General features: G+C 40.3%; 1 protein-coding gene across 1 annotated transcript in view; it reads right to left on the bottom strand.

Annotated features, from left to right (window-relative positions):
* Positions 1–5,141: 5,141 nt before the first annotated feature.
* The window catches only part of Prps1 (phosphoribosyl pyrophosphate synthetase 1), a 17,536-nt gene continuing 8,828 nt past the window's right edge, over positions 5,142–13,849 (bottom strand). Inside the window, exons 2-7 of the mRNA XM_028767470.1 lie at positions 13,225–13,408; positions 12,754–12,852; positions 11,386–11,510; positions 8,252–8,425; positions 6,837–6,996; positions 5,142–6,120 (exon numbers count right to left, since the gene is read on the bottom strand). Of these exons, the coding sequence (XP_028623303.1) occupies positions 6,028–6,120; positions 6,837–6,996; positions 8,252–8,425; positions 11,386–11,510; positions 12,754–12,852; positions 13,225–13,408 (835 nt within the window). The 3' untranslated portion in view covers positions 5,142–6,027. The remainder of the gene's footprint in view (positions 6,121–6,836; positions 6,997–8,251; positions 8,426–11,385; positions 11,511–12,753; positions 12,853–13,224; positions 13,409–13,849) is intronic.

Genomic DNA, 13,849 nt, shown 5'->3' with positions numbered 1-13,849 from the left:
GCCTCCTGGAAACTGAGGGTGCCTCAGGATCTGGGGCCCTGTCACATTCATACATGCTTATCAGCCAGCACACAACCTATTTATGACAATCTGTTGAGCTATTCACCTGGAGTGTTTGCACTCAGTGAGTGTGCACTGGGCACTGTGTTGTTACCATGACTACTGGAGCCCTAGAAAGCTGATAGGTGCTTAGGCTATCTCACATCCCACTGCTAAGAGCCTCCAGCCATAGTGACTCCCAAGTTGTCTCTTTCCTCCTTCTCTAGAGCCTCTGCTTTACTCCCCCTAGTGGCAGCAGTTTCTGTTGCTTGGTTTGTATTTTCAAGAAAGGGTTTCTCTGTGTAGCCTTGGCTGTCCTGGAACTCCTGTAGACTAGGCTGGCCTCGACTCTAGAGATCTGTCTCTAACTCCCAAATGCTGGGACTGAAGGATGATCTTGAACTCTTCCTGCCTTTACCTCCAAACTGCTAGGATTATAGGCCTTTGCTACTATACATTATTTTGGTAATTTTTTTTCCCATATGTTCAAACCCAGGGCCTTGTGCATGGTATGTAAGCACTATACCAACTGAACTATGTCCCCAGCCTGGAAGTTTTAAATAAACAGACTACAGTTGCTCTTGTCACAAAAGTGTATATGAGACAATGGATATGTTTTGTTAATTTGCTATAGTAATTTTATAACTTATATGTATTTTATAACTTATATGTATCCTTATGATGTAAAATTCAAATATATACAAAAATTATATTTTTAAATTAAATTTATTTTGTGTGGAAGGGCATATTCAGTAGCTAGAGGACAAATTATGGGCACAAAACAGCTTGGGAGCTGACACCTTTACCTGGTGAGCTATCTTGTTAGTCCTAGATCATTTAAAAATTATATACTTAAAAAAAAAAAAGCCGGGCGGTGGTGACACACACCTTTAATCCCAGCACTTGGGAGGCAGAGACAGGCGGATTTCTGAGTTTGAGGCCAGCCTGGTCTACAGAGTGAGTTCCAGGACAGCCAGGCTACACAGAGAAACCCTGTCTCGAAAAACAACAACAACAAAAAAATTATATACTTTGTTTTTGAGACAGCATCTCACTATGTAGCTTTAAATGTGCTGGGACTTGCTATGTAGAGCAGGCTAACTCAGAAATCAGCATGTATCTGCCTCCTGAGTGCTTGGATTAAAGGTATGGGCTACCATAGCTGGCTTAAAAATAACTTTTAAAAAGAAAAAGAATTAAGCCAGGCATGGTGGTGCATGACTGTAATCCAAGCTTGTTGTTGAAGGATTGACAGAATTTGAGATTGTGCCTCAAAAAAGCTGCCCCCCCCAAAAAAGGGGGAAAATTTTATAATGAAAAATTATAAAGAGATATATCTTAACATGATCTCATTGAGCATCATGCTTCTACCTGACATATTTGGCAGAATTTGCTTTCTCCTCCTTTATCACCTCTTCCTTCTGCCTCCCTTTGTAATTACCTTCTTGCTTCCTAAGCACTGAAACACTGGAATTACAGGTGTGTGCCACCGTACCTGGGTAGTCTTAAACAAGGAATCTCAGGTGAACAAAGATTTACAGGAGCAAAATGGATCTCAAGACATGGAGGAAGAGACATCTCAACCATTCAGATGCTTGCTGCTCTTGGTAACCTGTAACTCCAACTCCAGGGGACCTGACGCCCTCTTGTGGCAGTCATGGGGATCTGCATATAACATCTTAAGCCAGGTGTGGTGCCACGTGCCCTTAGTCACAGTACAGGGGAAGCTGAGGCAGGGAGATCTCTGGGAGTTCCAGGTCAGACAGGGCTATACATAGTGAGACCGTGTCTGAAATAAAAGGTTTTAGAAATCTTAAATAAAAAAACAGAAAAGGGAGTTAGGGTGTGGAGGCCAGTCTGGGCTATATGTGTCTTTTTTGTTTTGTTTTGTTTTTCCGAGACAGGGTTTCTCTGTGTAGCCCTGGCTGTCCTGGAACTCACTCTGTAGACCAAGCTGGCCTCGAACTCAGAAATTCGTCTGCCTCTGCCTCCCAAGTGCTGGGATTAAAGGTGTGCGCCACCACCGCCCGGCTTATATGTGTCTTAAAAAAAAAACTTCAAAAAATTTAAAGAGGAAATCATTAGCTGTAGTCCCTGTCATTAACTCCCCACTGTCTCAACAGTAGCCTCTTGTTAGATGCAGCAGTATTCTGGAGCCGGCGGCTATTTTGTGGTACTTGGTTGCAAGAAGCAGAATCAGCTGTTGGGAGACATCAGCAAAATACTAATATGTACAAGACTATCAATTCTTGGCTTGGAAATATGACAGGAATTAATTTCAAGTGTGTGCCTGCCTGTCACTGTGTTGTCTGTTTCTTCTCCCATTTGCAGAGGTCAGCACATAGATGACTAAGGTTTGACTTACTACCCCAGATGATGCCCTAAAGAAGACTCCAAAGATGCATGACCCTCTTGTATCCAAACTCGAGGCTCTATTATGCAGGGATTGCAAGAAGCCTGGGGGGAGGGTAGTCTTTGACAAAAGCTGAGCAAAAAAAGCCAGGTGTTGACTTCAGAAAGCCAATCAACTTAGGCCTCAGTAAAGATTAAGACTCAGGGGCTGACTCCACTTCCCCTGCTCAGGTAATGGGTTCTCCACACAGAGCAATGGTCTCTAGCCTGACCACTGGGCAGGATGAGTGCAAAGCCACTGTCTCCAGCCTTGTTAATTCTCTGTGTGTAACAGGGAGCATCTATCACTGGATTCCCTTCTGCAGACCACTTCCTTAGCAGGGAGGGGTAGGCAGGGCAATAGAGATAGTGCTTTTCAAAAACTCAATTCTAGGTATTTCATAATAACCCTCAGTTTAAGAGTCATGTGCTATTAACTGACCCTAACACTTTTAATAGGGAACGCCCTTTTCCTGAGGTAGAAGATGGCTCAAATTCATGGCAGCCTTCCTATCTCAGCCTCTCAAGACTAGGCATGCACTCCCATCCTTGACTCCAGGGGAACACTTCCAGGTCTGGAAAGAGTATTTGGGACCAGGAGCCCCGTCCTTATAGAAGCATTGGCTTTGCAAGTTGTTCAATAGTATAGGCACCTTTTCTCAGATTCTGGGGATAAAGGTGAGGTGAGAGTGTAAAACAGAACCTGGTAAGGTCTCTCAGATCACAGGGAGTTTCCTGTTAACTGCACCACGGTGGTGCTGCCTCCTGCTAAATAACCAGTTAAGAATCCACTGCCAAACCAGGTGTAGTGGCTCATGCCTGTAATCTAGTACTCAGGAGGCTGGAGCATGACTGTCACAAAAATTAAGGCAAACTTGAGACACTGTTGTGTTCTAGGGCAATCAGGACTACAGACCCTGTTCCAAAAACTAAGGGGCTGGCCAGATGGCTCAGCTTCAATACATGATGACCTAGTTTGATCCTCAGAACTCACATGGTAGAAGAATCCATTCATTACAGAACACACACACACACACCACACACACACTTAATCCCAGCACTCTCTCGAAATTTATAACTAGCCTATTCCTGGCCAGCCAGGCTACAGTTGAGACGTTGCTTCAAACATGACAGACCCCAAAACAGCTGTTGGTTCTGGTGGATGTAGGCACTTGCTGAGGAGCCTAGCTTGAGTTAGATTCCTGAGACCCACATGATAGGACAATTTTCAAGTTGTTCTCTGATCTCCACATGTATATGGTATCTCACACACCCACATGCACATAGCAAAATGTCATCTTAAACCCACCATCCAGTTGGGCACAAATGGTACATGACTTTAATCCCAGCATTCATGAGGTAGAGGCAGGAAGATCTGTATTAGAGGCAAGCCAGGCGAGAGCCTATATCTATAACCAAAGAACAAACAAATGTTCAAGTCAGTGGGGCTTCTCCGGCAGTTGGTGCTTGCTCACAGCATTTTCCTCAACGTGGCAGACAGCGGCATTGCTCCAGGCATAGTTCACAGTTAAGAATGATGCTTTCTCCTAAACGACATTAAAGCTTTACCCCAAGTATTAGATTACAGAGTTTTATAGTCTAGGTCTTATGCAAAAACACAGAAGTAAAAAGTGATTCTTAACTTAAATTGTGCTGCATGAGATTAATGCTATTGCATAATCCTGCCTAGGACACAAGGATCCTTTTGTCCAGGACAGGCACACTATATATGCTAACAGCCTATTATTATTACATCAGCTGTCTCTTACTTCACTTAATGGGCCCAAGGTATAATAGTGATCCGGGCAACTTCATTAGTGGAGCTATAATTGCTCTTACCAGTGCCTAGTTTATAAATATCATAGGTATGCTTGTGTGGGGAAAACCCTCGTTTATATATGGTTATAATACCTATGGTTTCAGGTATTCAGTATGGGTCTTAGATAGTATTATTTGTGGATAATTAACAACTGTTCTCTGAAATGATGAACCTTGACACACTGATCCAATACTTCAGGAAGTAGCACAATTACCTCCCTGAGCTTTTTCTAGAAAAAATGATGCCATAGCTTATTCTAGTCCCTCTTAACTCACTTTTGTCAAGTCTAACACAGCTATCCCCATATTCAACAAAAACATAAGGAAATAAAAAGTAGACTCAGAGGCGGTTGTGGTGGTGCATGCCATCAAGCCCAGAGGCAGAGGCTGTTCTAAGCCAGCCTGGTCTACAGAGTGGGTTCCAGGACAGCTAGATTTGTAACAGAGGAAACCCTGTCTCAAAAATCAAAAAACCCAAAACAAAACAAGAACAAATGCCCATCCTTATATGATCATGTACCAAGAAACTCACTTAAAATCTTAGAATGCATTATAATTTATGCTTAAATTCTGCATGCTTACAATCTCAAAGTTTTATTTAGAAATTAAGCACTGGTGAAGGAGGGAAATTATCACATTAGACAAAATCAGCTCAAAAGAAATAGGAATTTGGATTTCCAAAAATAAGTGGCAGAAACCCAGAAGGAATTAATTATGCCTCATATAATTCATGTATACTACACATAATTAATTAGTTCTAATTTTCACTAAACCTCAGATACTTGCTTTCTCTTAACAAGGTGGCTAAAATGGTTGGGAAAGAAAGATATGCTGGCCAGTGAAACACCTAAGACAGGTGTCAGCAGGGAAATCAGTAGATATGACAGCAGACCTAAAATTGCACACATGACAGACATTTTATTAAGTTTCTTCTACACAATACAATAAGCTCAATTGAGAGGCCAAACGGATCCAAGGAAGATGAAAGTTAAATACTTAAATTAATCAAAAGGCACTACGACACCACCTAAAACCTACCACCTCAGAGGTAGCAGGCTAAGGCAGATCGTGCTACAGCAAGTTACCTAATGTGAATGTTAGCAGTTACAGAGCAAGAAGCAAGTCTGTCTTACAGAAGATTTTGTTACAGTGATCACTGAGTCCAAGGTATTTGGCCAAGAAAGGGTCAAGATAGCTGAAGATAAAGCCCACTGGAAAGGAATAGGTGTAGAGAATCCAAGCTATAGAGTTAAACAGATGGCAATGGATCAGGCTTCTTCCTCCCAAAAATTCACTACTGCATTGAGCTACCTGCCCCTGCCTTACAGGGTGCTCAATAGCTGAACTATGTTTAAGGATGCTCAGTGTTCTTGCTGTAAACCTCTGAAAATGTATTATACATGGGCTGGCTTTGTTGCTAGTTATTCTGAATGAAGAAAACCCCAAAGCATTCACAAGCAATGGAGTATGAGCTTTGTCAATCACATCCTAAGGACCTTGTGGAATACTCTCATAACAATCAACAGCTGAGCTCAACTTAAAGCTGCAAGGCTCACGAAATAAACAAGAAAGCCAGGATGTAACGATGCAGGTCAGGCATCCTAGCAGTTAAAAGCAATCTGTCTTTCTCCACTTTAGGATAGATGATTCTAATATAGCTAATGTGGGATGATGTAAAAAGCTGTACTGAAGCAGGCTGGGTCTTCTGCTGAACTCACCAATACCAAGAAAAACAAGGGGTGGGGTTGGTTTTACTGTCAAAATGCTTCAGAAGTTATATTATAAAGGAACATGGCTGAACAGGTAGGAGACAGATTCTCCGTTGTGGGTTCTCCTGATGGCTTCTGCAAGGATCATAGAGATGTCAATCACCTAGAAAAGAAAAAAAAAAACCCACCAGGTTAGTATGCAAGAACAGAGTTCATGAGTCCATCTGCAGCCTATATGAGCAGCCTGGAAAGCAAACTTAACTAAGGATCGTAGCACTCAACTCCTTCCTTTTACTATAATCACTTAAGGAGATACAAACCCTGACTCAAGATCATTAAAAGAGTGATTTTTCTGTATAGGCCAAGTTCATGCCTATAGCAAGTGAAGAGATGGGTCAGCAGTTAAGAGCACTGACTGCTCTTCTAGACTAGACTTCTAGAACTAGAGTTCAGTTCCCAATACATGTCAGGTGGCTTAACGACCACCTTTAACTCTAGCTCCAAGGAATCAGACGCCCTTTTGGTTCCCTGCAGGAACCTCCACATGGGATACATGCACTCACACATGTGTACACCACAGGTGGTGGTAGTGCACACCTTTAATCCTAGTACTCAGGAGGTAGAGGCAGTTGGATCTCTAAGTTTGATAACAGTCTGGTTTATCTACAGAGCAAGTTCTAGGACAGCCAGGGATACACAGAAAAACCCTGTTTCTAAAAACAGACAGAAACTTGTAAAAAAGAACATGCCTATAATCTTAGCCCTTGGGAGACCAGGGCAAGAGGGTTGCATGAGTCTCAGGCTACCCTAGTCAACTTAATATGTTCCCATCTACAAAACACTTAATGGAAATTTGGTTTGGGGTCAATCTCATCTCACCTGTATTTTGGAGCAGTGTTTCATCTTGTCCTCCTGAGGTATGGTATTGGTAACTACTACTGCTTCAAAGCATGCATTGTTGATGCGAGAAATGGCTGGGCCAGAAAAGATCCCATGTGTCAAGATGGCATAAACTCTGGTAGCTCCAGCTGAGAGAAGTCTGGAGGAAAAAGATCTGATTAATCTGTATTTGAATATCAGAATCTGAATTATGAAGAAGGAAGGGTATTAATTTGTCATTACAGAATATTACAGACAAGCTTGTTCAAAAACAAGGCTAACATCATGTATAGACAATCATTTGATGTGCTCACAGGACTTTCTGGTATACATGTAAAGAAAGTGTAGCAAGCTTTTTCTTCTAATAATCTTATCGTGAGGGTTCTGCTCAAGATCTCACTAAGCCTAAATACCCCCAGGGTAACCTGAAAAACCACACCTGGGGCTAGAAGTCAACACATGAATTTTAGGGGACACAGTTCTGGACTTATTAAGGAATAAAGCCTGCACTAAACCTTATTGTGGTGGAACCTATATAAAAAATTTCCAGGGGTAATCTCTGTGTCCTTTTTCCTTTCTGGATGGCAAAAAGAGAAATGTCCTTCAATATGATCTGAAAAACTATATGATAAGAATATGTATGGTGCCACAAGACTGAAAGTTTATAACCCTGAAAGTAAGCTTAACCAGAAATACTTTAATTTGACTGTGCTTGCTGCTCCGCCTGCTGACCTGAATTTGATCCCTGGGACCAACAGGGTAGGACAGAGCCATTCCGAGAGCTGTCCTCTGACTTCCACATGCTTGTCATGGCATGTGCACATATGTGCACATATAAAATAAATATATGTAAAGGACACCTAGGGATTTCTAACTCATCAAAACAAAAAGTCAGCGGTGTAGAATATTGTAAATATAATTAATGTAATTGAATTATATGGTTAAAAGGGCAAACTTTACCATATAAAAATTGTTATGACTATACTTGAACTTAGGATTTTTAGACTTTAAAATGGCACAAAGATACTATGCATTCAGTAGAAACCAGGTATAGAATTTTGATCTTTCCCTGGTCTAGCAATATGCAATCAAAATAGTGTCTCACCACAGCTTCCAGGCAGCCATGTAATCACGAGGGGAGGCAGCCCAGTCTATGGGAGGTTGTGTTACTAAGCAAGGAATTTAGAGGTAAAGTGTATGTGATGGATTTAACTTTTGATACCTTAAGGATATCCTGGATGTAAAAGCAGTGTCTGTTTATAAAAGAATCTGAAATGAGGAATACTTACTAATCTATATGTATTAAAAGCTAGCATGATTGAAATATCCCAAGCTACTTACCTTTTCAGTTGTGTTTCAAAAAGAATCAGTAAAGCAGTAGTTTAGCTTTTTATTTCTAACTACCCTGTACTCACTTGTCAGCAGCATGACAGATTGTACCACAAGTGTCAGCCATGTCATCCACAAGTATAGCCACGCGGTCTTTCACATCCCCTACTAGTACCATGCGGTCCACTTCATTGGCCTTCTTCCGTTCCTTGTGAATCAAAGCAAAATCCACATTCAATCGGTCTGCAATGGAGGTCACTCTGTAAAATAGAAGATGTTTAAAGTTAAGTTAAAGACCAAATCCAAGACAAAAGTAGCTTCCAAGGCTGGGAGTGTCATTTGGTGGTAGACAGTTGGCTTGGCATGTGTGAGGCCCTGGGTTCCATCACTTGTGCCCACTTACACAAAATAATGGAATGTTTTTCCTGGGGGAGAATGCTCCTTGAAACTAAAACAGATCCCAAAGCTAGAAGAAAGCAACTATCATTGACATCCCGAAAAACAAACATTACAAACTGGATTTTGTGGATTAATGCTTCTGTAATACCAACAACAGTATAGGAATACAGTACTCAAACTATTCATTGTATGGATGGGGTAGACATACCCTTCACCAGTCCTGGGAAGCAGTATATACTAAGGTACATTAGTTTGCTAATTGAAAGCAGAAGAAAGATCTTATTAGCTACAGCAGGGAGTGCACAGATTGTCCCAATTTCCACCATGGAAGACTTGAGTTTAGAAGTAGTGACACGTGAACCTAGGAGGAGTACAGGAAAAGTCTACCCTCTCTCCCATAACGGTGGTAAAAACCACCACCAATGGTGAGCAACAACTGTACCTGGTCACCAACCTTGAGATTCCTTCTAGAAAGAAAATTAAGCCAATTAACCAGACAAACAGGGCATGTTACTATATAGCAGAAATTATTATCAAATGAAGAAAATTTTTTTCCCAAAACACAGGTTAGAAGACAAATCTGACAATAAAGCACAACACAATTCACTTATGCAGAAAGTCATTCAATGGCTCTTTCTCTTTTTCATCTGTTCCCTTCTCTCCCCATTCCCCTCCCTGCTCACTCTCCACTCCATGTGCTCATGGTTCTCTCTCTCTCTCTCTCTCTCTCTCTCTCTCTCTCTCTCTCTCTCTGTCTCTACTACTCCCCAACTTCCCTCCCCCATGCCCTAAATAAACTCCATTCTATACTAAATTTAAACAATTCATTCAGTGTATGTAAATGACAATGTGACATGTGCCCAGGCACCACTGTATAATCCTTGTCATAAAGAAAAGATTCATGCTTCAGGCTTTGTGTTTTTAAATATAGCATTGATCAAACCTTAGCATTAAGTCATATTTCCCTTGTAACCAGAGTTTTTATTAAATAGGTCAAGAACCTGTGAACCACAACACTACAAAATATTTCTACCTGGTTCTAAACTAACCATACCTTGTGCTGTCTATTACTACTGGTTAGGCACCTAACATCAGAGGTAAGCAGTTTACTTGAAATGATGACACTCAAGACAAATGCATGATATCAGTTACCTTAAGTGTTCCAAATTAGCCAGGCGGTGGTGGCTCATGCCTTTAATTCCAGCACTTGGGAAGCAGAGGCAGGCGGATTTCTGAGTTCGAGAGTTCGAGGCTAGCCTGGTCTACAGAGTGAGTTCCAGGACAACCAGGGCTACACAGAAAACCCTGTCTCGAAAAACCAAAAAAAAAAAAGTGTTGCAAATTATCTATACTCACTGGCCAAGACACCAACAAAGCAGAAAAGGGTTGGAAAAATAACCCATACCCCCTTGCATGGAGAGCTTCTATCCAAATTATAATCATACAAGGGATCCTTACCTACTCCAACTCTGCCAAGACATAAGTGAGCACCACTCACTTGGTAAATACTCAATCACTATGAAGTGATTAGAATGTGAAAAAATGACAAAGAACAGTAAGTCATTTGCAGAAAGTAGTATTCTATACCAAACTTAAAAAAAAGCAAACTTCTCTGATTATTTCAAATTTACTATTTTTTTAAGTCTTGAGAAAGACATGAAGATACTTAGAAGTTAAAACAAATTGTGACAACTGTCACATATGACAACTGCTGATTAAATGGAGTTTATCAAGCTATTTATCTGGCTGGATGAACCAAGTTCTCAGTTTATTAATTCCACTGAAGTTACTGAAATTAAACAGATGGTTGAGAGGCTGAAGAGATGCCTCAGGGTTAAGAGCACCGACTGTTCTTCCAGAGGTCCTGAGTTCAGTTCCCAGCAACCACATGGTGGCTCACAACCATCTGTAATGGGATCCGATGCCCTCTTCTGGTGTGTCTGAAGACAGCTACAGTGTACTCATATACATTAAATAAATATTAAAAAGAGATGGTTGAGAAAGATTTGAATTGTTTGAATTCTTCATGATTTGCTATCACTTTGGGAAAGTTCTACAAAGGTTTTTTCCTACCCATCTGAGTTTTGTAGCCATTCTATTTCCATGACAAGAACATGTGTCATATTTCTGCATGTGTATTACTAACACATAATCCACTAAGATAAGGCTTCAAATTAAAATACCATACTTTATTTCCCTCTGTTTAATATTAATCCAGGGATCAAACTGTCTAACCAACAGCTTTGTAAAAGGTTTGTAAAGCTTAGTTTAGATTTTTTTTATTAATCATTCCATTCCTTTACATCTCAAATGATCTCCCCCTTTCTAGTTACCCCTCCACAACCCCCCCATCCCATCCGCCCTCTCTCCTCTCCCCTTTGCCTCTATGAGGGTGCTCCCCCTCTCATCCACCCACTTCCAGCCCACTGCTCCAGCATCCCGCCTATGCTAGAAAGAACAATGTTGGCTGACCAGGCCATCCAGAGCAACCAAGGAGTGTAAACCTTACTTACCCATTAATATGGGCTTTAAGAATAAATGCCATTCATTGCAAATGAAATTTCCTACCCTTCCTGATAAAGTTCAGCAGAGCCGTTTTACTAATGTGAGTCAAGCATAATGAAATGACTATTGGGTTTTTTGAGACAGGCTTTCTCTCTGTGATAGCCTGGTTGTCTTCAAATTTGCTCTGTAGATCAGGCTGGCTTTGAAATCAGAGATACAACTGCCTCTGCCTCCCAACTGTTGAGATAAAAGGCATGTGCCACCAACGCCTGGCACAGTACATTATTTTTAAGAACAATAGTAATTATCACCATACCTCTTGGCTCCCCCAGCATCAGGTGAAACAATAGTACAGTTTCTCCACTCAGATATATTCTCCCGTATCCACTTTAGGACAGCTGGCTCTGCATATAAATTGTCCACTGGGATGTCAAAGAAACCCTGGAGAAAGAAGCTGGGTCAACATCTCCATACACATGCTTTAGCATGTGCACCCAATCAATAATCAATTAATCAATTAATATAATAAAGGGGGGCTGGTGAGATGGCTCAGCAGGTAAAGGAGCCAAAGTTAAGCTTGAGGACCCACTTTGTTAGAACCCTTACAAGTTATTTTCCTACCTCCACACAGCATGTATATATCCATGTATACACACATAATATACAAATGTTAAAAGAAAACAATAACTTATAAAAAAAATACATTACTACAATATTTAAAGTGTTGAAAAGGCACACCCAAAGTGCTAACTATAAAAACAGACCCTCTTTTTCCTGGCAAAATCAGCAATATTAGCCCTTAGACAACTCACACCTGACCATAGGAACACAAACAAGTCCTTGTAAAAAGTCAAATTCAGCCAGGTACTATGAACTGCCAAGCCAATGATCAGACTCCCAACTTATATGCACTGTTTATGCCACTTGGTGTTTGTGCTAGTCCAAATGGTAAAGCAGTTAGAGACAGTATGGCATATAAACTCAGTAGCAACTATTTATATTGAATGATGATACAGAATAACTAGAAATCACAAGACTGGTATTTTAATTCTACTTTATACAAATGAGTTGTATTTCTCAATTCAGTTGTTGCTTTTTTATAGGACAAGTATACTCCTCTATCCTATGTATGTCACTGTGTTGCCACACGATTCAAATGGTATTAACTGGGAGTTTGTTTTTAAAACGGGTTTTACTGTCTCCTGCCCTAGGTCTTCCAGATGCTAAGATTATTATAAGTATGCACTACCATATGTAGCAGAACGTTTCTTTATATAGTATAAAATAAATGTGGCAATTGATTTCCCTTGCTCTGGACTTTATGAAAAATCTTTAATGTCTGTAGCTCTAAATTTAAGACTGAATATTCTAGGGGGAAAAGCCTGATAATGGCTACCATTATTATCAGCTATATCAACCAAGTATATCATAGACTTAATATTTTACAATCATAATAATGAACCATAATTATGCTCAGAAGTAACCTACCAAGGTTCTAAGTTAACGTGCTAGTGTGTTTAAGTAGAAGCATCCACACTAGTTCTAATCCTAAAGCCTATGTTCTTCCCATAATACCTGTCAAACTTCTAGCTTCATCTTTCAGCCTCCAGACTGCAGATGTCCACTACCATCCCTGACTCTCCTCCCACCCTTCTAACTCTCAATAGTTAGCTTTAACTCGTACTTGAATTTGAGATGCATGTAGATCCATGGTGATAATATGATCTGCACCTGCTACAGATAGCATATTTGCAACAAGCTTAGCTGAGATTGGAGCCCGGCTCTGAAAAGACAGGTAGAAAAAAAAAATCAAAAACCAAGATGAAAACAATTCATTTGCTTGAGAAACATTATCAATATTTGTCATCTAAATGAAAGTTAAAATACTTAAGTAAAATATATATGCAGTGCTTTTAAAATCAATTATATGTCATTATGTAAAGGAAGGGAATACTTAGGAAATATTTTGGAAGGCAGCCATACTCACCCGGATACCACCAATGGTGCGTTTAACAAATGTAAATATATAACTGATAGCTAAGCACTTTGTGACTCTTTCCCCTACATTAGAAAGATTGTGAGCTGAGGGTATTACTCAGTGGTAGAGCACCAGCCTAACATCCAGTTCAACACCAATAAAGAAATCCATTCCTACCTTATCCTTCTTATCTTGGCGGGCATAAGGGAAGCACGGGATGACCGCAGTAACCCGGCTAGCTGAAGCAATCTTGCAAGCATTAATCATGATCAAAAGCTCCATTAGATTGTCATTTATCTCACCACACCCACTCTGAACAATGTAGACATCCTCACCACGAACGCTTTCCCCAATTTCCACACTAAAATAGAAAAAGAGAGAATGAATATAAACAATAGGTTTTTCTGAACACCAGTCATAGGATCAGCATTAATATATGCTATAGATGGGTTACAGCTACATGTGGATATTTGATCACTTCAGACTCTGAGATAGCACCGAAACGAACCTGTATACCTAAAGCAGCTTATCGTTCACTTCACACAGGATGAAAAAGATGGTTGACTTTAAAGTACTTATAAAGATGTAACTGCACTGTAATTTTTTATGGTGGCCATCAGATACAGTACTAAATCTGCTATTAATGGTGGCTATCATAGTCAACACACAAGGAAATAAAGGAAATCCTCAGAAATGAATCACCATTGTTCTGTAAAATGATTCTGTATAGAGAAGACAGTACCTCTCCTATCATAGTGTAAGTTTGTTCAAGTATTAAATACTCACACCAACTACATACATA

Source organism: Grammomys surdaster, unplaced genomic scaffold (assembly GCF_004785775.1).
Source record: "Grammomys surdaster isolate TR1022 unplaced genomic scaffold, NIH_TR_1.0 173, whole genome shotgun sequence".
In the NCBI taxonomy this organism is placed as follows: Eukaryota; Metazoa; Chordata; class Mammalia; order Rodentia; family Muridae; genus Grammomys; species Grammomys surdaster.
This window is presented reverse-complemented; position numbering and strand designations above follow the sequence as displayed.